At 41.3% G+C, this 24,186-nt stretch overlaps 1 protein-coding gene across 3 annotated transcripts in view; it reads right to left on the bottom strand.

Annotated features, from left to right (window-relative positions):
- Positions 1-2,880: 2,880 nt before the first annotated feature.
- KLF15 (KLF transcription factor 15) overlaps positions 2,881-24,186 on the bottom strand; it is a 32,537-nt gene continuing 11,231 nt past the window's right edge. For 2 of the 3 annotated variants that reach the window (XM_061618410.1, XM_061618411.1), the window contains 2 exons: positions 19,750-20,847; positions 2,881-6,587 (listed from right to left, as the gene is read on the bottom strand). In XM_061618410.1, coding sequence (XP_061474394.1) covers positions 6,419-6,587; positions 19,750-20,792 — 1,212 coding nt within the window. In that variant the 5' untranslated portion in view covers positions 20,793-20,847 and the 3' untranslated portion in view covers positions 2,881-6,418. Of the gene's footprint in view, positions 6,588-12,599; positions 12,666-19,749; positions 20,848-24,186 lie in introns of all 3 variants that reach the window. The other variant, XM_061618412.1, reaches the window with a different exon arrangement.

Raw genomic sequence — 24,186 nt, forward strand, 5'->3', positions numbered from 1 at the left:
TGGAATTCAGGGGAGAAAGGGACCAAGGACAGACATACCAAAGGAAGGTGGTTTCAAAAAGGACCAAGATCTGCCTTCTTTCATTCAAATGGTTTCAAGAAACTCTGATGTGTTCACAGGGAAATAGCCCTAATAATGCACAGCTGAAACATTGGAAAGATTTATTTTATTTATTTATTTAGAGTATTTCTAGCCTGCTCTTCATTGAATAATTTCAATCCCAGAGTAGTAAAGATCTTAAAGACTTGTTAGGAACATGTAAGCATGAAAAGGAATGCTCTTGGCATTTGACTGACATCCCCTTCTTTAGCCTGTGTGTGTGTGTGTGTGTGTGTGCGTGCGCGCATGGGTGTGTATATATTTTACTAGACAAGGCTAGGGATGTCAGAACGCATCGTTTTCCATTCTACCCTGTATTTGTTGCATTCAGCACTGCTTCTGTTCCACTGCAGTTTGCCTTCTGTCAATAACTATGCTATTCATCTCACCGTCCTCTGTGGTGAAATTACGACACTTAAATTGTATAAGTTACATTGTCATTATGTTATTCCACCCCATTTGTTTCAATGCAAAGGAAATGCAATGCAAATGGAAGGGAGGGACATAATCCATTATATAACATTTGCAGAAAGCAACAAAACTACAGCAAATACCTATAGTATTTGCTGGATTGATTTCCATTCCAGAGATGGGACAAATAAGCTAACATTGGCAGTTTCTGCTCCCATTTCTGTATTTGTCAAAATTCTCCAACATCCCTAGACAAGGTCTGGGTCATAACGTGAGGCTGGCATATTTTTGAAAGGATGTTTGATGAAATGGGCAGCTGCCAATGAAAATTTATGCTTTGAGGGAAGGGCTGTAGCTCACTGGTAGAGCATCTGCTTGTCATGCAAAATGCCCCAGGTTCAATCCATGGCATTTCCAGGTAGGTCTGGGAGAAATTCTGTGCCTGAAACACTGGAGAGCTGCTGCCAGTCAGTGTAGTGCTGAACTAAATGAGCCAGTGGTCTGACTTAGTAGAAGGCAGCTTCCTATGTTCCTATGCTATCAATGTGGGTCAGCTTGTACAATCAGCAGCAGTAATGTATTTTTTTTCTGGACTGTGCCATTGCAGGTGGGGGGGGTTGCAGGCTTTTAATATGCCCTCCTGGGCAGGTTGGTGGGGAGGAATCTCACTTCGTATTCTAAACAAGCATATCCAGAGAAGACCAATGCTTTTGCTGTGATTCCTTCTCTCTCTGTCTCTACTTTGTTATGCTCAGAGTATTATTTTTCACAAGGGGAACATTCAAACTTGTAAAAAGTCTCCCACCTGCAGCCAGAAAAGTGATATAGTCCAGGAAAAGACTGAGCACTTGATTCTTCTGATTGTATCAAGTGGCTCTTTGAAATGTAGTTCTTGTGACCTTCCTTGCCACAGATGAAGAGCTTGCTCATACACTGTGAAGAAGCAGGAGGTGCAAAAGCGCAAGGGATCTGTGTATCTTCTATCCCCACATCTGAGTTTGTTTGGGGTTTTTTTGTAATTTGTGGAATGGAGCTCACAGATCATGCATGATCAGATCCATGAGCTCTCAAATAGCTTCTGGAGGCCATGGATATGCCAACTAAATTATAGCCATGACTGAATCCACTTTAAAGAAGCACAAGGCACTCACTTCACAAAGTTGGAAGAGACCTCGAGGGCCATCCAGTTCAAGCTCCTGAAATGGCAGAATTTCCTAGACTTAAATCATGTGACAGAAGGTGTTCCTCCAAGGCCACAGAGATTTCATATACTGCATCATTAAAATGCTTGCGAATAAATATACTTGCCATGTATCCAATCATCTGTTTCATCAGATGAAAAGGGTTTTGGATTTTCCTACATCACTGATTCCCAAACAGTGAGTTGTGTGTGATGCATCATGAAGATCTGGCAGGCATCTCATAGGCAGAATGCCAAGCTGCCAGCCGTGGTCTGGGAAAAATGTCATTATGAGGGGCTAATTAAAATGTTGCTGGTGCATCCCCTTAGTAAAAGGCTTATGAAAACAGTCACCGGAAGCAGAGTTTACGCACATAATGCAAGTTCACACAGACACAGGAGACTGCAAGAGACATGCTCAGGCTTGTATGCACCGCCATGACATTTAGAACATTGTGTGTGGAGCACCACATACTTACATACATTTGTATGCAAGCCCTATCCCCATTCAAAATGATCCAGGCTATGGCCAGAAGGCACATGAGCCCACCACATTGCTAAACCTGATCAACAAATGGCAAGGAAGGGTCACTGGACCCAACACACATTTATGATCAGTTTACAGTTTTGCTCTGCATGAGCTAAAATGCCAGATGCTAGCCATTGGTTATGCCAGCACACCAAAGGGGAAAGGGCTGTCGTTCAGTGGTAGAGCATAATGCGGAAGGTCTCAGGTTCAGTTCCTGACATCTCCAGGTAGGGCTTGAATGTCCCCTATCTGAAACCCTGGAGACCTGCAGCCAATCAGTGTAGCCAATAAGATAGATAAGGCTGAGGAACCTTTGGCCCTCTAGATAGTTGCTGGGCTCCAATTTCCATCAGACCCAGAAGCATGGCCAAAGATCAGAGATGATGGGAGTTGTATTCCAACAACATCTCAGAGGCAAAAGGTTCCTCGGCCCTGAGCTAGATGGGCCAATGGTCTGACTCAGTAGAAGGCAGCTTCCTGTGTTTTTAAATGCAGAACTTGGCTGCTTTTTACCATCCATGCAGGCAAGCAGCTCCACAGACCCCTCAAAACATGTGGGTAGAAACCAAGAAAAGCATATCACATCATTTGTAAAATCTCAATTTTCTTTTTATTGTCAAAGTAAATATATTTTATGAAGAACAAAAGGAAAAAATATACAGAATTGTAACTTATGTACACTGGCTTTAAAGATACTCTTTTGTTTCCAATTTACACCATTTTTTCATATGTTATTAAAAGATATTTTATATAGATATGCAATATGTACAGTTTTATTTACATACATTCATAGGATGTGAGATAAAAACCAGTCAATAGAAGAGAGATTCATTTATACTTGTTTCTTAGACAACAAAAGGAATGCATTCCTAGAGGAAGGTAGTGAGTGGAGCTATTGCTCTTACATGGCAATGTAGTCTCCATTTTGACCTAGTACTAATGCTAGAATTGCAGTATTTTATTTCCCACTTAGCTAACAACAACAACAACAAAAAGACAGACAGACAGGGCAATCCTCCAGAAGTTAATTGCAACCAAGTCCCATTGAAATCAATGCAACTTCAGTTAGCAGCAGCAACTAATCTTGTCCCATTGCTTGCAGTGAGGTTGAGTCATGACTAATATTTGTTTGTTTGTTTGTTGATTGATTGATTTATATCCCACCCTTCCTCCCAGCAGGAGCTCAGGGTGGCAATGTTTGCTCAGTTGTGTTGCTAGACCAGGCACCATCTGTTATCAGAGAGAAGATACAACACCCTTTATTGTGTTTTATTGTATTTTAAACAAATATGGGATTGCTTTGCTAGAAAACATTCTACGATCAGCAGAGTACATAAAGACAAAAAGGGGGTGGGAGGAAATGTTTCCTAACACAATATTTTTGCTGCCAGCTTTGGATTACATGTATATATTTTTATAGATATATATATTCCATTTGTTGTTGTTTAGCCCTCGAGACAACTACCACTCTAGAACACCAGATGCCCCAGTTGCATTGCTTTCTGAATTGTGAGCCATGAGGATACTCCTTACTTGGGTACTGCTTGCTGTCAACAGCTCAAAAAGTGCTTTCACAAAACATTCACTAAGTCTTTAAGTCCTCCCGCCCCAGACACTGGGGATCATGATTTCATTCCATATTGTAAACACAGGGAAACTAGCTTAGCATTTCTTCACACATCAGTCTGAGAAGATGCTAAGAGCCATCACAGTACTGTTGTGGCTATCATAAGCCATATAAGGATGATTGCTTTTTTGCAGGAGCTACATAGACTCCTGCAGGAATGGTACTTGATGCAGGCTGTAAGCACAGTGAAACTCAGTGGCACAGTGAGTGGCAGAAACAAGTTATCACTCTTATATTCAGTCCTCCCAAATCGTGATCACTGGACTATAATCCTTTGCCCTATGGAAGGGCCTACATGTGGGCATCACCCCTCTCCACTGCACAATCATCTATATATAGCACATTGGCCTAGCTGTAGTTTGGGCACTGTGGAAAGCCAATGTTCAGCGCTTCTTCTTAATACCAGCCACACACACCCCAGTCAACTATCATACATTCAGCCTGCTTTAGATTCTGTAGGGACACTCCTTGCAGTGGCTGGATTATGGCTTTATGGCACATGAAGCAGCAGTTAAGGACTGTTCCTATCCTGTTAGGTCTTCTGTTGAACTTCCCAGCAGAGAACAAAGGTGAAAGCTTGGGATCAATCATTGGGTACCTTGGAGAGATTGTCCTTGGGAACCCTCCCAACCTAACATATCCTGTTGGCTGTACTTGGCAGTTCTATTGTTTGATGGTGAAAGGCCTTCATTTAGGTTAGATTTAGGTTTATTAAATTGAGTTGAATTTATGGCAAATTTAATGTAGCCAAAGATTTTGAATTTTGGGGGGAGGGGAGGGAAATACTAGGTTGTATCCAAAGCAGCACTTCTGTTTCTCTTGTCCCCCTCCACATGGCCCCAAATCTTCTCTGGAGGGTCCCCCAACCCACCAGAGCTGATTTTGAGGGTGTGCAGAGGCTGCCAGGAGAACAGCAGCACTGGATAGCGACCTCTGACAGCTTTCCAGATACAAAGAATGACTGGGATGTATGCGCAGAGGGTCTCTCAGCCACTGCCATAGCCCATTCAGTTGTTCAGTATGGGGACAATGAACGTGCATGGAGGGATAATCTTGGTAGGAGGCTCCATCCTCAATCTATGCATATTTATTAGAACATCTGAAGAGAGCCCCATGCACACAAACATCTGGCTGAGGGACAGAGCCTGTTGCTGAGATGTGCTTCACTCAATGCAGGTGTATTATCCCTGGACTGAATGACTGAAAGGGATTGATATATTTTAGAAATCAGGGCAATGGGGCAAAGGACACAAATTCTGTGTTTTTATCTTTTTGTTCCCCCCCCCTTTGGGTTGCCGATTTCAAAACCACTGGCCTCAGGAGGGGCAGAGGTGGAGCCAAGATATAACCTGGCAGAATGGGATGGAACACAGAGGAATCTTGTCAGTCAGGAGACGAATCAAGAAGAATTAATTTGGTAGGTTATGAGCATCGAGCCTGACAGACTGTAGCAGGCTGTGTGCAGAACTGGGAAGAATGTGGAGTTTACAAGCTTTTCTGGCCACATATCTGGTAACTGACAGAATATGGTGTGATTCGGAAGAGACCAGCTGGTTAGCAACTTCCCACACAGAAACACACACATGCACACACCAGATATGCTCCTTCTATTCTTCCTTTTTTTCATAGCCTCTACATTGCAGTAGTTGGGTAATTTTAGACTCTGGACTTAATGGTATTATGAGAGGTCCCTTTTAGGTGATAATGTGTATTACTTACTTCCAAAGCCTTGCTATGTTTGTGGGCCTTCCTGCTCATAAGCTCTGCTGGATTAGGCCAAAGATCCATCCAGACCAGCATCCTCTTTTCACAGTGGCCAACCTCATGCCCGTGGGAAGCCCACAACAGGACCTGAACACAATAGCTCTCTCCCCATGTCTGCTTTCCAGAAATTGGTATTCAGAGGCCTACTACCTTTGACAGTGGAGACAGAACACAGCCATCATGGCTAGCAGCCATTGATAGCCTTATCCTTCATGAGATTGATTGCCTTATCCTGTGCTTCTACTGCTGAGTGGGGCCTTCAACTTCTGTCCCAAAGGTCAGTCCCTGACAGCACCTCCAAGCCCCAACACATTCCTAGCTGAGGAACAACTAAATATGACACACAAAACACAAGCACACAAACACACACAAGAGCATTGTTTTCATTTCACAATGAATTTGCTGCTTCCAAACTGGACAAATAGGCCAACTTAATAATAATACTTTTTAAAAAAAACCCCTCACAGTGAATAGCCCTGTACATGAGCAAAGCCCTCAGGAATGCCAGAACTATAATTAACTAGCAGCAAGTAGCCCATAAATTATCGTAGCGCAGAGGAAAACAGCTAAAAATAAAATGCTATAATTTTGAAAGGACGAAGCAGCAGCAAAGGAAAGGAAAGAAAGAAGGCAAAGATGGCGGGCATTTGGTTTGTTTGTTTGTTTTAAAAAAAGAGATACATGTGTGTGAAGTTATGGCATCAGCTGTTATACGGAGACAAATAAATTATCGCAGGAAAGATACTGAACAAAGTTCTGCCAGTGGCTGTTCTTGAATGAAGGGATGAAAAGGAGTGGGCAGGACACATCAGTTCACTGAGCGCATAGAGCGGCTGCTTCTAGGAAACCGGTGGACTTTGACATGCTTGGACAAGTGGTCACTTCGAGCAAACTTCTTCTCACACACGGGGCATTGATAAGGCTTCACTCCAGAATGGGAACGCCTGTGCCGAGAAAGCTCATCTGAACGCGAGAACCTGAAAGTTTAATAAGAAAAGGCGATCAGCAACACTTTAGGCTATGGGATTGGCACCGACGTACTTTTTTTAAAAAATCCCATAGACCAGAATATGTGACATTAGCATAGTGCAGTCACAAGAAGCCCAAACCAATGAAAATAGTATAAAAATTGCATGTAAAATGAACATTTATATAAAAATGAGTGGTAACCACTGTTGTGTAGCAATTACAACCCTTCACATGAACACCTCAAATTGTTATATTATTATAAGAGATCTCCTGGATTGCATCCCATTTCAAGCTTCTTCAGAACAAAACTGAGAATTTCTTGCAGATGCAGCTGTCAATCCCCTTATAGCTTCCTTTGGCTTTTCAAAACTGTTAAACTTCATTAATCTGGTATAGTTCTTCTATAACAGCGCCTTAATCAATGGAGCTATGCTATTGCTGCTTCCAAAGATAAAGTTTCAAAATACAGAAAAGGGGTGACTTCTGTTGCTGTTGCTTTTTTTAAAGTACTTTCTATCCCGGGAATTTAATTTATTTAAGTAAATATCCTCCCTTTATTCCACCACGGAAATCAACATGATATACACAGAGTTGCTGGGGTGTCTCCTATCCAGGCTTTGACCAGATTAAAACCAGCTTACCTTCAGCAAGGTAACTGCATCATGTGCCCTTAAACTAAGGGTGGGGAACTGGATCTAGCCAGTGGACTGGATCCTTATTTATCTTCTGGACTTTCCCAAATTTGATAGGCAGGTTGGGCTGTCTACTTGTCAATCACCAGGCATCACAAGGATATCAGGGGTTATGCTTTTGCTATGCACAGAAGCCCCCAAAAGCAGCTTATCATTGGGGTTTGTGCAGCACCGTGCATGATGCTTTGCAAGCCTTGACAATCAGCTGTTTGTCAGGGCCCACAACACATTGTGCACGGGGCTTTGCAAGTGCCACTGATGAGGTGATCAGCAGTACCTACAAACTCCCTTTCACCCCAGCTCCATCTTTACCTGCCCCACATTGGATATATTTTTCTTTTATTTAAGCTATTTATATACCACTTAATTACTAAAGTTCCTAAGCGGTGTTCATAAAAATTTAAAAGCTAACTGGATAAGAGCAATTAAAATTATATTAATCATAAACACTGAAAACTTCCTTAAAATGCCTGATGAAATAGAAAGCACCTGAAATTCAGTGGGGAGGGGGCCTGTGTAATCTCAATTGATAGATATGACACTCATACAACAAATGCTCCTCTCATATAGGAGCATACATATCAACAGTATCTTGATCACAGTAGGGCTCAGTTAGATTGCTAATAAAGAGAGAGAGAAATTGACCCTAAGCCAGCAAAGTTATTCTCTGAACTTCTTACATCTTAGACAGTCCCATATAACACCAGTAAAGGGAAAAGAGCAAAACTAAATACTTTTTCAATATTGAGATGAACTCATAAAGAGTAGCAAGGCAGGACAATTTCTAGCTACAAATAATACTGACATTCCTCTGTAAAATCCAAGGGTTCATGATGCACAACCAAAATATTGCCCCTTTTAAAAGATGGTGTCACAAAGTAGATGTAAGCCAGGCAGAACAGCAGCAAAGTTTGGCACAGAAAAGAATTCCTAAGAAATATTGTCAGCTGTTTGTATATAGTAAATGAATGAACTCACAGTTATTTACTAAGTGAAAATTAAAAGAGGGGAGCATCTGTAAAATGTATTTGCATGAAAATATGGCAGACCACTGCATTTAATGCATTTTTTTAAAAGGCGGGGCATTTTTCACAAAAGAAATGCAGATTTTTTAAAGATTAGATAATTTCTTTGCTTTCATTGTTTGATGCTTGGATTTATTTCAATTTCAGTACAGAGACAGGGTGAAGCTTCCATTTCATGATCCAAATACAATTTCTCATTCTCTGTATAGATTCTTTTATACTTACTTAGCATACCTCAGCAAAAATGCAGAGCCCATTGGGATTATTCTTTATCATGAGCAAAATCAGGGGGAAATGCATATGCACATCAAAGATATGTGCTATCTGAGCCATGGAAAGCAACATGAGTTAATATGGAAAAAATATACTTTGCATCATGACTAAACCCTGCAGCTGATCAGGTAACAATGTTGCTATGCTTGCTTGGGAAGATCAGCTTACTATACCCACAGAAATAAACTCATGCTCCCTATGTGTTTACAAAAAAAAGAAAGAAAAAGAAACGCCCAAAGGTTAGAACATATGAAACAGGTAGAATCCTCTGGATTGTTATGTAAGCCCCCTTTGCAATTGTGATGCTCTAGCTTTTCACACTTTTATTTGTTCATTTTTGTATCATATGGTTTTACAGTACACAGAATGGTGTCTCACATCCATAAAGAGTTAGAGTCATTTATGATTCTTGGGCAAAGAGGCAGGTCCTATGACAGATGCTGGAACCATGATAGTGAGCTGTCTGGGTTTCAGCAGAATATCAGCAATTAGCTGAGTCTAGAAACAGAGGAAAGGGGAGATCTTTATCCATTTGCTAATGGTTCAAAACCTCTAAGGTAAAAAGTACTTCAGTGCTTCAGTGGAGGGCCAGTTCCACCATTAGACATAGTCAGGTGGCTGCCTCAGGCTAATTTGCAGTGTGATCAAAGGGCAACAAGTTGTTAGTTATTTAGTTTATTAATGTTGTGTTTTTTCTGTCTCAGGTAGTAAAACAACTTGGACTAGCCTTGGATACTATGCACCTTAACTGGATGGGGGGGGAATCACCATATGGAATTATAGGAGGGGAGAGCTATTGTATGTTCCTACTGTCATCATTCCCCACATATGGAAATATCTGTCATACTGCTTATGTCGTATTTAAGTAGCTTCCCAGATATCCCTACACTTTTTATTATATTATGTAAGGCACACCAAGAGACAATATTTGCTTTGTGTCACTTAATACAGTGCTTTATAACACTGTTGTTTTCTAGACTACTAATGTGATTTGCTTGTTTTTCATAGAGCTACCATATTTTCTCAGTGCTTGGAATGAACTAGTTCGGTTCAATGAAATTCACAAAATTAGTTCCAAGATTTCTGAACTACACCTGAAAAGTAGTTCCCATAATTGCTGAACGTGAACTGAACGTGAATTAGGTTCATTTAGGGACAGAACTTTGAATAACAATAACAAAGGTTAAAATCATACCCCTGGATTTGTTAATCAAAGAGGCTCACACAGAACCATGTTGTTGCTGTTATTATTTTAGCATCAAAGATCCAGCTTTTCAATTAAATTGGACAAGAATAACACACAAATAAGTCATAACTGACTTGAAGGCATATAACAACAACAACATGCACATAAAGGAATAGTATTTTGAAGGAACAGCTGGTATATTTTGATTTTCAAGGACTGTTATATAAAATTTCAGGTGTCACATCCTAAAATATCAAGGATGGGAGTTAAATATCAATTTCATATGTCAAATACCAACCTTGGAATTGGATATTTGAGTTCAGCATGAAATCTGAGTTCAAGTATGTGAACTGCAGCAGATTCCAAATGAATACAGAATGAATTTCAGAGTTAAATATGGCAATCCAGCCATTAAATCTATCAATCTCTTTCCAAATTATAAGTCCATAACTCACACATTTGCTTGTTGCTTTGTCCCAAGTTCTGGTAACACTTAGCTCTGTTGGTGTACCTTTTTAACCATATGCAGTATTAACATATACATGAAAATGGAAATGGACTGCCTTCAAGTTGATTCCGACTTAAGATGACCCTATAATTAGGGTTTTCATGGTAAACGGTATTCAGAGGGGGTTTACCATTGCCTTCTTCTGAGGCTGAGAGGCAGTGACTGGCCCAAGGTCACCCAGTGAGCTTCATGGCTGTGTGAGGATTCGAACCCTGGACTCCCAGGTTATAGTCAAACACTTTAACCACTACGTCACACTGGCTGTCAACATATACATAAATACCTTGAAATGCATTTCTAGAGGAGATTCAGTGCAAATGAATTATATCAGGCCTAAGTGACTTTCTCTTATGAGGGGTATTCTGGAAATCCACCATGATGGATACCATTGTTGAGATCAGTTTCTGAATTGCATTGTTATGCATGCTATCTTATAATTGGGTTTAAGAAATCATTGAAAATCATTCATTCCAAGGGAAGATAGTTCTCATTTGCCTGCAGGGCTTTTTTATTGTTTTACACTATCAGAGTATTTATTTTGTATAATCTCATACTAGTACAACAGTGACAAAGATTCTGGGATAAATGACCCCAGAGTAAGGTCTGAAGGCACATGAGGCTACCCCCCTGCTGAAGCTAAGCTGGTCTAGGACTGGTCAGTGCCTGGATGGATAACCGACTGGGAACTACATGTATGCTGCCTTGGGTTCCATGACAGAAGAAAGGAATACTATAAACAAACTGAAAATGACCTGTGGTTGACCTGGTATTGCCTTGTTCAACCCCCAGCTGCTTTTTAATCCAGGGAGTTTCCATACCTGCTATGTGATGCGGCTTTCTCACATTGTGAGTTTCCCTCCTTCTGACAGTGGCTATCATAGGAACATATAAGTCTGCCTTGCATCAGATCAGACCATTTGTCCATCTAGTTCAACATTGTCTATTCTGACTGGCAGTGGGTCTCTGGGTTTTCAGGCAGAGGCCTTTCCCATCGCTTTCTAGTTGATTCTTTTAAGTGGAGATGCCAGGGATTGAATGTGGGACCTTTGGAATGTAAAGCACCTGCTTGACTACTGAGGTTTGTTCCCTCCCCATGCCATCAAAGTCAAACAAGAGTGGGGGAAGGGAAATCATAGTTTGATGATGCTTTGTTACTTGGCAGTTTTAGATGTTATACTGCAGGGGTGACTCATTACTGTCACAACATGTAAGACAAACAACTGAAGTTAGATGACAGATTGTCAGCCTGTACAAAACCACTGCTATTGCTGCTGATACTGTTGTCATCATACTACTAACAGAAGGAGGGCTGTACCACACATTGATAATCAATGTGGTAATCAATGTGGCACCACCAGATGTTGTTGGACTCCAACTTGCATCATCTCTGACCCCTTGCCATGCTGGCTGGGGCTGATGGGAGATGTACGGTACCATGTTGACTACCCATGGAACAGACAAATGGAGAAAAGAAGCCAATCTGTAGAAGATTTGTTCGCATACTGGCACATCAGATTTCCTGATGCATTTTGAAAATTCAGGTTCTCTTTTGAGGGAAACTACTCAACATCTAATCAAGAACGGAACGGTTGCAACCAGAACCCCATTATAAATTCTTACATTTTCTAACAAAGTTGTTATTAAATTAATTGCCTTGGTGAACATTTAAACAGAAAAACAGCTCTTGAAAACTGCTCTCTCCAGAAAAGCAGAGGGAGAAAAGCTTTTTGTTTTCTAGAAAAGCTGCACTTAGGTGGTCATGTGTCCTACTTTACAGATGGCAGTTCTCTATTTTCAAGGGCTGTCAGAGGACAGTTGTCTGTTTGAAGGTATCCTCTTTTTGAAGGGCAGACCACTCCAAGTCTGGTTTAAAGATAAGGAACCATAAAAAGGGAGAGCAGGAGCCTTGCGTTTGACTATCAACAGTTCACAGCACCTAACTGTTAGGTAGGGGCTGCTGACTGCACCTACACCTGCTCAGCAGACTGAGCAGGCTCACAAGGTAGCCGGTGTCTTCCCCATTCTGATAAGATGTATTTCTGATTAAATTGTAACAATTATTTATAAATTTGCATCTATACATATAAATTACCATATGCAAATTTCAGTCACGTTTGTGTACTCTTTTTCTTTTCCTTTCTTTCTTTTTTTTTGGCGGGGGTGATGCACATCCTCTTTTTTGGCAATGCATAATTGGTCACCCAGCTATAACTTCCCAATGTTAGCCTTTCAGCTGTTCAGTTACTGGTGAGACATTGAGCAGTTTCCCTTGAGGGCGAATATGGATGCTCAAAACACCTCAGGAATTCTGATTGTAAAAAAATAAAATCTTGCACCTGTCAGCTCCAGATTTCTTTTATTCTTCTGTTGTCCTCCTAACTCCACGGTACCCTGGGCTTGTTCTGTGGTGAAAAGAAAGAAAGAACGTGGTGGTTGCAAGGCCCAGAGCATGGTGACAACAGCAGCTTGATTGATTTGGCAGGGTGGTGGGTAAGTCATTGCCAGCCTAGAAGGCAGAGGGACCCAAATGAAAGCTCTTTCAGAACCAAAGATGTCCCTCCCATCTGCACCTTCTACCTGTCTACCCCACCTGTTCTTCTCTCTCTTCTTGTCTCTGCAGGGGGAGATGCAGAATGAAATGAGCCTCAAAGCCAAGCGTAGCCAACATGGTGCCACTCAGGTGTTGCTGGATTACAACTCCCACCATCCCTGACTATCGACCATGCTGGCTGGGGCTCAAAGCCAAAGTGCCACCATGAGCATACTAATGCCTACAAAGCTCTGGCCCACCAATTTTTCCAATGATGTATAAAGAAGATTGGTTAAGGGCTCCCTTGGTGCTGGCATACACAAACGGCTTATTCTGGAATAGTCCTGCTGAAGGCAGGAAGCGCTGTAGAAGTCCTCAGGAATGTAAGAGAACTGGACTCTACAGCACAGAGTTAAAAAGACTGAGATGGCAAGGCATTGGGAAAAGATTGCCAACCAACCAGGTTTTGCTTTTTTAAAAAAAGCCCAACTAGATTTTCTTTCTTTTGCTTTGAAGCCAGAAAAGCTAGGGATTTCCCCTCATCTCTTCTCCCCCCCTCCTTAAAGCTATGCACTTTTAACAAACAGGCAGCACATGTGATGGGCACTTACCCTTGACTCCATACCTATACTCATTCTGAGCTCTGTATTATTATTTTTTTTTTCAAGAGTTGGCAACTCTTGTAGTGATCAGAGTGTCAGATTGGAGCTGGGATACCAGGGCTCAAGTTCCCACTTAGCCATGAAACTCACTGAGCAATCTCGGGCCAGTTATGGTCTTTCAGCCTAACTAATGTCACAGGGTTGTTGTGAGGATAAAATGTAGAAGTGAGAACCATGTCTGCCACCCACCTTGGGATCCTTAGAGAAAAAGTGGGACACGACTTCCGGGAAGGATTGCTTAGCTTGTGCCTGCCTCTGAGACGAGCTCTCGTCTCAGAGGAAGCTTTTTCAGTTTTAAAACCAGCCAAAAGGTTTTTTTTTTACTGGTAAAAACTTTCTCCCAGGCAAGGGAGAAACGAAGAGATTATCCACAAGCTTCGTTGTGTTTGTTGGGGGACTTGAATTCATTAGGAACGAAGGACCTGCCAGCAACGTCAGACGGAGCCAGGGAATTTCAAGCAAGCTCAAACTGATTAAGCAAGACTTTTTTTTTCTTTAAAGAAAAACGTATTCTAACAGGCAAGCATTCTTCTATCTACTCTTATCATTTTGTTATCGTTATAGTAAAAGAGATTTATTAAAGGATCGGCAACAAAGAATCCCTGGGTGAGTTATAACTTTCTCTCATATACATGGAATTAAGGAGGAAGAAAATTGAAATAGCCTATCTTTATTTTTTATTGCAAAAAGCTGGCATGGAATTGAGCATTTTAAAGATATAAACGGATGAGGGGCAACTAATCTAAAGAGGAAATCTGATTTTATGACATTTGAGACTATTTTTTCTGGTCTACTTTTTTTTTTTTTGACGAATCTGCTTACTTTTTATGCCACTAATTTTTTGGATGCTGTGAACTAAATTTGTTTTGCACTTTTGGACACATAAGAGATAAGGCGGTTTGTGCTGTCTAGAGGGTGATGTCAGCAGGCTTGGAGGATTAACTCCTTTGTGACTGGAAAAAGAAATAAACTGTTCTTTGCTTGGGAATAGTTAAGAATGACAATCAAGAAGGTGGCTGAGACCCTGGATGTACAGGAAGGGGTTCTCTATCTAGATATGTTTCAGAAAATAATGAATGAGATTAAGCTGGTGAGACAGGAGCTGAGACAGAGCAGACAAGAGATGAAAAGTGAATTTGGCAAAATGAGACAGGAGCTGAAGGAAATTCAGGATTCTGTGAGAGGGGAGGTGGATGAGACCAAAGATATGGCTGGACAAATAAAAGAAGATGAAAGAAAAATTAAAGGAAAGGTTCAAGCCCTGGAGATTGGAATAGATATATCAAATATGGACTTGGAAAAAGATTTGGATTTTATGGCTGTGATGGATCCTGGAGACAAATATCACTGTTTGGAATTCAGCGCTGTCTTTGAAGGAATTGGTGAAGAGATTAGAGATAAAGATATCAACGGTTCAAAAAAATTCCTGGATTGGAAGGATTTGATGGAACTTGAAATGGAGAAAGTTTACAGAATTAATTCCAGATGTGTGACTATGGAAAAACTCTCGGGAGATGTGATGGTGCATTCTGTGGAAAGGAGGAGCAGAGATGCAGCTTTACAACAGCATTTCAGTGGTACATTCGGAATTAATGGCAAGGAAATATTTGTGATGAAAGAAATTCCTATCAGACTTTTATTATATGACTATGACTATGACAGCAAGATTATTATGGGTGCAAGGATGGAGATGGAAGATGGAATTAACACTGAGAATGGCTATTGAAACTACTGGACCTAGCAGACTTGATGAGATGGATTAATTGACATGTTTATTTGGAGAAAAATCAATGGATATATTTCTCAAGGAGTGGAAGCCTCTCTTTGACTTTTTGCGGAAAGAATAAAGTAATGTTAATGAGATTTGATGATTAATTAAGATAACTACTGGAGAAAAGTGATTTTGTAATATATTAAGAGACAGGTTTGTTATATATTATAGATCTATAACTGATCTGCGACAAATCGGAAGTCAACATTTTATTTTATTGTATTAGTTATTAATTTGTTTTTTTGTTTTGTTTTGTTCTGTTTTGTTTTTTGAAACTTTGAATAAAAATTAATGATAAAAAAGAGAAAAAGTGGGACACGTACATGTAAAAATTTAAACACTCTGCAGTAATACCTTGATGACCTTGTTTTTAATGTCACTGTCCATCTAATGAGAAAGAAGGAAGAGCTTTAGTGCTGTTCATAGCTAAGTGTTATGCCTCCAGTTATATATATCAGGGACATCTTCTTTAATTGCTTTTGGTGCAGATTTTATTTCAAACCAACAAACACTTTCAATGCATCTTCTCAGAAAAAGAAACCCTACCCATGTTGGCACAAAGAAGAAAAGACTGAAGGAAATATATCAGAATCATATCTCTTGGGCCTGTATGTTCATTTGGGGTGATAAAGAAAACTGGAAAAGAACAGAAGCTCCAGATGTACTCAGCACACAGTCATGTGAGGTCCCAGCTCTCTCTGAACTTCTAGAAAGTAAACATGCACCACTGATAAAAGGAGGACTGTGTGATTCCATGCTCAGTTAGCTTTAGCTCTTTGCCAATCTAACTGATGTCCAAGAACACCACACCATGTGTGCTGGAATCCCAGACTTAGCCTACAGAGAGGCATACTAGAAGAAAACAAGCCCCTTGGAAAATGTGCAGCCTCCTCTTCCTTTGAGTAACAAATCCCAGTTGCAAAGGTCTAGACCGGAGGTTGGCAACCTCAGTCCCAGAGGCCAGATACAGCCATCTAGAACTCACTAGCTGGCCCTCAGGACTCCCCAGATCATGCTCTACTCAAGACCATGCCCCTGATACCCAAGCCATGACCCTTGCTGGCCCTGCTCTGCCTTCTCCTTTACTTTTGCCTCCCTGGAATGTAACACTGAACATTGATCTCGTGTCTTCCATCCGTCTCCTCATCATTCTGACCATGTGAAATGTGCATATCAGCCAATGCGGGTGACATTGGCACTGACTCAAAATTAACCACAATGAATATCTCCCATCCAAAAGATTAAAGTATGTGATGATCCACAGAATCTGTAGTTTCTCAATTAAAGAATGTGATAGACCTCTAGCGAATTATGTTATTAAGCTCTACAGCACTTAGTACGCCACCATTTCTCCTCTGTCTGTACCAGACCTACACAGCTTGTGATACATCTAGCCCAAAGCAGTTCATAGCTGTGTATTGAGGTCTACTGGGCACATGGTGGCCCTTCTTCTTCTTTTTGCACACCCAAGGAGGCAGCAAAACATGAGGACTATCAAAGCTCTGGTGGGCAATCAAACACAGTTGGTAGACCTCATTCAGATGAGTCAGCCAACACTCACACAAGCAGGCAGACAGTCACAAGTGTAAGGTGCAAGCAAGTTCCCCCTCCCACTAATCCAACACTTTTATATAACACACCTCCACGTCACCTGGAACATATCCACTATCCTCTCTCCTATGGTAAATGTACAACTGCCATTTTCTGAATTGCAGGGACATTCAACAAAGGTGAGTCTCTCGTTTTCATAAAGAGGCTGTCTTAGACATTCTGTTTATAGCAGGGCTGGGGGCCAAATGTGGCCCTCCAGGCCTCTCTGTTTGACCCTCAGGCCCCTCTCCAGGCCACATCTCCTCTCCAGCCACATCCCCCACTGGGATGAGTGTTTTTGCATGGCTGGAAAGTGTCCTTGAACTCTGAGGATAATGCCTCTTGCTTGCCTGGATATAGGGAGAGCTGAGTGAGTCTGTGTAGAAACTAGTCTACTGTATAAAGGTAAAATTGTGTTGCAAGCCCCACTTTGCTTCTGGTCCTACCCATCACTGGCATGTGCCTCCAGAAGGTTGCCAAGAAGGGAATGCAGCCCTTGGGCTGAAAAAGGTTTCCCACACCACTGCTTTGAAGTAGGGGTGGGGAAGCTTGGCCTTCCAGAACTACAACATCCATCAGTTCCAGCCAGTATGGCCAATGATCAAGGCTGATAGGAGTTGCAGTCCAACAATATATGGAGGGCCAAAGGTCCCCCATACATGCTCTAAAGCATAATAAAAATAATGATTACTTCAGACCTTTCTGTATAGCTCATTACATTTTTACCTGTTGCCCCCTTGACTCTTGTCATCCATGCTCACCTCCCTTGAAGTTAGGAAGAAGACATCAAAGTATGGCTATAATAAAACACAACCTCAGAAGAAAGCATGGAAATATAAAGTGGTCTAGAGATTCACCTCGAGGGCTCAGATGGGCTTGTCAGGATTCAGATCCATTGGCTAGAGAATACCAATGTTGCAAAATGCTTTGGTTTTTTTACCAGTATTTTTAAAAACCTGAACATTGATCATAATTTCCTCATATCCCTCTCACAGAAACAATTTTTTCCACAAAAATATTTACAATAGGGTTCACAGTTATAGAGAGCAAATATAAATGACATGACAGGAAGAGATCAGGACAGGAGGCAAACTTTGTAGTTAATAGTCAACTATTTCCCTAAAAACCACACGGAAGAAGTGTTATGAGTTGTGCCTTGCAGGCACAGAACAATCAACCTAGAGAAGTGTCCCATATTTTGAAGTTCAAGGATGTAAATACTGAGTCAGGCCAAATGTCCAACCAAGAATCTCATGCCTCCAGGGATGACCAAAGCTGGGGACTACATAGGAAAACCAAAGCAGTTACGTGGTGATTTATCTGTCTAGTTTCACTCACTTAGAGCCTGCAGAAATTAGAGGTTTAGGGGCCTTTTAACTAATCTTCCCCTATCCTGAATAGTGGCAAATGTATTTCTTCTTCAAGTATCCATGCCCAATTATGAAGCGCTGTAACGACCACCCTTCATGCCATTATTATTTTACCACTGCAAGATTACATTTGTAGTCACATTATAGTAGAGAACTGCAAGGATGACAGTCACAGTACAGATTCTCAGCATGTGGATCAGTTGCAGACCAATAAACATTCAGGAGATCAGATTTACAAAAGAGTACAGAATTTGTGTTGATTCATAGTCAGAAATGAGTGTTGAGCCATTCATAGAGCTGAGATTTCCATGGATTTAGATGTGTGCATTGCCATTCACATTTGTTGTTGTTATGTGCCTTCAGGTTTATTTCGACTTATTGTGTCCCTATGAATCAGCGACCTCCAATAACATCTGTTGTAAACCACCCTGCTAGGTTCTTGTAAAAGTCTGAGAAATATATATTTTATTAATCCTTTTTCTTTTCTTTTTTGCTAACTGCAATTATAGTAATACCTCAGTTAAGGAACACTCCAGGAAAAAAGCTCCTTTTAACAAAGGCTTTTTAAAAGATGAAACTGATGAGCTTTGCTTTGTTGTGGATAAATTTTCAAGTCTGTGCCTTTGCTTTGAGGTGAAACTGACCAGGCTGAGTCTTTGCTTTAAGGTGAAACTGACTAGCAAGTGTATTTGCTTTGCATTAAAGAGATCTCTTGCTTTCTCCCAGGGCTGGAGAGCAAAGGATCCAATACATTCAAAAGGGGAGAAGAAGGGGAGGGAAGGGGAGGGAGGGAGGAGGAGGAGTGGGTGGGTGGGTGGGGGCCAGGTAGGCACTTTTTAAAGTCCCTGTTGAAGCTGCCCTCACTATCTATGAGTGGGTGTAGGAACCTATCCCTATTATTTCCATGTTATTCCTACCACTGGTAGGAAAGTTTCTGTTACAGAAGCAATGTCCAGGAACGCATCTGCTTGGTTAACTGAGGTGTCACTGTATAAGAAAATAAGAAACTGTTTTATACCAGGTCAGACCATTGGTCCATCTAGCCTAGTACTGTCTGCTCTGACCAACAGCAGATTTCCAGGATTCCGGGTCTGTGTCTTTCATATTACCTGCCACCTAATCATTTAACTAGAGATGATAGGGACTGAGCCTGGGACCTTTTGTATGCAAAGCATGTGCTCTGCCACTGAGCTCTAGTTGAGCTCTTTGTTTTGGTAGTGCAGAAAGTACATTGCAGTTGAACCAATCATAGAAAACTTGAAATGGCGGTTTTAACAAGCTCAATCTCTCTTTTATGAATTGAGATACCAGTTGTTAGTGTGTGTTTTTGATTTAAAAAATATTTTGTACCACTAAATTCCAACAGGTTGTGTAATTCAATTCATAGATATTCCTAGAATTATCTGATTTTTAGATAATGTGCTTAAATTCTAATTATCATGAGGAACTAGAGAAGAACACATGTTCATAAATTAATTTTGTTCACAATCACTGCTGACAAATGACATGGAATGAATGGTCATATTTATGAAGCCCAGTCCGCCACCACATCCCAGTACTAACCTCCATCCACAACCGGGCCAAGTGCACGCAAAGGGTTTTTCTCCTGTGTGCCTTCTCAGATGGGCTTTCAAATGGCTGCTTTTGGTGTACATCTTGGTACATCCAGGGAAAGTACATTTGTGCATTTTAATGAGTTCTGCCGCAGGATTCTTTTGAAACTTTTGACCCATGATGACCCCAGTTTGACCCTGGATGGTACCTCCTGGCCCAATTGGCTTTGCAGCTATCGGAACTGGGGCTATGCGGACAAATTTAGAGGATGAGTTCAAGTTAGATGATTGAACAAGCTGTGGCACAAGAGCAAATGTTTGCCCTTGGATGTTGACCAGGAGCTGTGCAATTTTAATGTTCTCTTGCACTGGTTCTTGTGAACTAGGGCTCATGTTTGATGCTTGTTTAACTTGTACTGGTTGGATTTGGAGCATGACAGGTATTCCTCCATCGAGGGACATTGCTCCATTTGATGCATGGCTACTTTCCATTATGTTGCTTGATTGTTCACTTTTACTATCTTTTAAACTAATACTGGGCCCCATGTGGTCTTTTGGCTGTATGGAAGCCACAGTAATCTGGCTACAAGCTCTCATGTCTTTGGTCTCACTTTTAGATCCTTCCTTGAGGTCCGTCTCCATGTTCTCTTCCAGAAACTCCTCAATCTCCTCAAGGGTGGGCTGAAATGGTCCAGACTCTTCCATCTCCACTGTGAATTCAGGCATCCTAAAATGTTCCTCCTTCACAATAGGCTGAGGTCTCCTTTTGTCCCACCAAGAGGCATGGCCATTCCCCAAGGATGCCTGGGACAACAAGTAGTCCAAAATACTGTCCTGACTCTCAGCACTTGACGAGCTCCCATAGCTTGAGCTAAGAACCTGGGACTCGGGACTGGAACAAGAGCAAAAGCTCGAAGAATCGCTGTCGTCTTCTGACAAGGGGGAGGGCAGCATTTGGTATGACCTCCCAATGGCTGCCATGTCCCCAAAGTATCCAATCAGAGGCCTTGTGGATGAGAAAGATTCACCCGCAGGAAGCAAGTGATCCACCATTCCTGGATAATCTCTTTACGGGTATCCCACCAGCATGTACCAATAGAGCGAAAGCCTGAATATGGGGAACACAAACACAGAGTCAGAAGTCAGGTTCAATCATTCATCTCAATGCGCTAAAATGACAAAGCTCTCTCCAGCCTGGCTTAGAATCCTTGCTGCGTGCACATGTTGCTACATGTTTTGATATTGCCTGTTATCACCCAAGAGGATTTCTTGAATGCTTTTTTCCATGATTGCACCACATGCTTGCAAAAGAATCCTCTCAGAAACACCATTTCACAACTATGTGTTCTTGAGATTTACAACAGCCTACTTTCCAAAAGATTGCTGGCAAGAAAAAATGACTTTCAATGTCCTTTTGCTTAGCTGTGAATCTTGCAGCCAATGCTAAAGGGTACAGAGAAGGGGGAAACCTGCTGAAAATTTTACTGTCCCCAAACCTCCATATCAAATAGAGTGTTTATTACTGGGCTGTAGCTTTCCACTGGCTTCATTTTTAACTTTCTCACATATACAGATAGAGGCTAATTAGCGTAATGCAAGTCTCAGTGCGGCAGGAGCTAAGAATACTGGCTCAACTTCAACAGTGAATTCACTAGGAGGATTTCTCCCTCCAGATTAATGAATCAAATTTTCTACTGCCATTATCTTTTGCACTGCTCTTTATACAGCCTTGAACCAAGAGGGATTAATTAATTACCATACCTTGGCAAATTGGGACCCAATCCCTCCCTTCCAAAATAAAGGATTATAGACAAGAGATTACTGTCAAAATATAGTTCTGGCTTGTAACTCTGGCATGCCCACAAGTCCACTGTAAAACTAGAGCAACTTCTGTCCAATATATCCTCCTGCCTATCATCTGAAATGCTGCCTTGGGATGATCTAAACCATGTGACAGAGTCTAAATTTGGAAGACTTGTGTTAGAATTAGCATCTCAACTCTGGCTTTGGATTTCAAAGCATTGTGACCAATCACATTGTGCCATGTTCCGACACGCATCAGTTCACTCAGTCTCGGGAGGAAGGCCTGGAAGTCCATTTTCTATGGAAGCCAATAAGGGGTGGGGGGGAATCAAGAGCAGACCTCTCCCACTCTTAGTCGCCCTAAGCAAAACTCTCATAGCACAAGTCGCAAAGTACGAAAGGGAAAAGAAACCATTTTGGGCAGACAATTATTTGTCCTTCTGGTCAAGGTGAATCTACTTCAGCACAGCTCTTTCTCCTTAGGAGCAGAGCTTGGAAACGTTACTTTTTTGAACTACAACTCCCATCAGCCCAATCCAGTGGCCAAGCTGGCTGGGGCTGATGGGAGCTGTAGTTTAAAAAAGTAACTTTTCCAAGCTCTGCTTAGGAGGTATGTGGATTGTGAAGGCAAGTCCTTTAATCTGGGTTTGGAAGAAGGAGGGCGAGGGTGAGAAGGTGCAATGAAAACCATATGGCCGAACACAAGGCAGATCTTGAACACACCTTTTGCACAGTCATACTCAGCACACTTCTCTGCTATTGCTGCCACAGCCATTTTGCCATGAATTGCTGATATTGTCCAGAGGGAGGCAAAAGATGCTGATTACCCCTGCATAATCCACACTGTTTATTTTGCGTATTTGATTTTTTTGTTCAGCTTAAGGAAATAAAATCCTAAGCATGCACTCCACGGCTGATATGGCAATAGATATTTTGCACACATATTCCATCAGCACCAGTCCACTGATCTTCCCCAGGATGCCTGAATGAGTAAAAGTACATTTCTTCGAGATACAGCTTCCTGCTTGATGCAAGCATGGGGATGTGGACAGTTACTAGTTCTGAAGCAAAGGCTTTCCAAGTGGTATGCTTTACACACAAATGTGAGCCATTTCTTCCTGTCAAATGACAACACTTATGAAATGCTCACGTGTTGAACAGGAGGAAGTTCAAGAAAAGGTCAGATTTCATGGTGCAAACAAATAAAATTAAAAAAGAGCCTTATGGCACCTTAAAGGCTAACCAATTTACTATGGCATAGGCTTTCGTGGACTACAGGTCACTTCATAAAGTGTTGTCCTGAGTTATAGATACATAAATGGTTGCAGGGGTTTGTAAATTGTGAGATCAGAAAGAAACGAAATGCAAAAAAGTACAGAAGGTGATAACTATATCTTATTAACAGTGATCATTCACAAAAAGGAGCCATTGATTAATATATGTTGTGCAATAAAAATCCATTGTGCTGGTTCAATCCATAAACCAATTCGTAAGCAATAGCTTTGACCTTCTCCATGTATTGTAATTCATGTTTTGCATTGCATTTTTCACGTCATTTTGTGCAATAATTACTGCAAATAATAAATACGATTCCTTACATATTGGAGTTATGTGTCTAAAGACACTACAGATCAGATCCTGACCTCCAAAGTTTTCTCCGAGTTTATAGTGCAATCCTATACATGTTTATTTATAAATTCCTGTGAATTAAATTGGACTTATTCCCAGGTATAGGATTGCAGGCTTAATTAGTTTAATTGGTAGATTGATCAACTAAAGCTTTAGTTGATTAGCTGATATTGGTAGGGAAACTGTTTTATCAGTGGGAGTGAAAGTTAAGGACACAGTTTTATTTGTTCAGGCAGAATGAGCATGGTAAGGAATAACAAATGAAATACTACAGATGGGCTTTCCTTCTAACAATGAGTTATTATTAAATTATAATCTCAGACTTGCTTTAGCATCTCACAGAGAGGGGGCCACCCATATAGAAGTTTTGGTAATATGCAAATTAATGTCTACTTTTTAAAAATCAGTCAACAAGCAGGTAGTCCTTTAATTCATAACAGACCTAATTTATCCCAGAATTTTAGGAGTGAAAGAAAGAACTATTTCAACTAAACCAGGCTGAACAACCTATAAAACGGATGTCTGGCATCTCCTTTGATTCTTGGTTGTGTAAAACACTGAAACAGCAACAGTTGCAACTTGTAAAGCTGCAGTTTGTTTCCGTTTGTCCTGGGGTTTCCAAAACAGCCTTGACAGGACCCAGACAATTGTGCTGGGGACTGGGGACCTGGTCTCTGGGATTTCAGAGGTTTCTGCTATATCCCCCAGGCTTTTATAAATCTACACGAAACTTCTGAGAGAGTTTGGGGAGTAAGTATCCGAAGCTGACAAAACAGCTGTTTCTCCTTTTTTCACCAAAGTCACATGTGCTGGTAGAAGCCCCAAACAGGTGGTCGCGGTTTAGTGACAGATTGGATGACACTCAGTGAAGATAAACAGAAGTGGCTCGCCAGGTAGGACAGAGCTGCTACACCAACGTCCCGGCAGGTGAGTCACTGTAGCTTACCAGAAGAGAGGTGGTGGGGAAGTCGGCATGGTGGGAAAGCACCAGTAGGAGCCCCGGATTGGTTCTGCC

Source organism: Rhineura floridana, chromosome 3, assembly GCF_030035675.1.
Source record: "Rhineura floridana isolate rRhiFlo1 chromosome 3, rRhiFlo1.hap2, whole genome shotgun sequence".
NCBI lineage: Eukaryota > Metazoa > Chordata > Lepidosauria > Squamata > Rhineuridae > Rhineura > Rhineura floridana.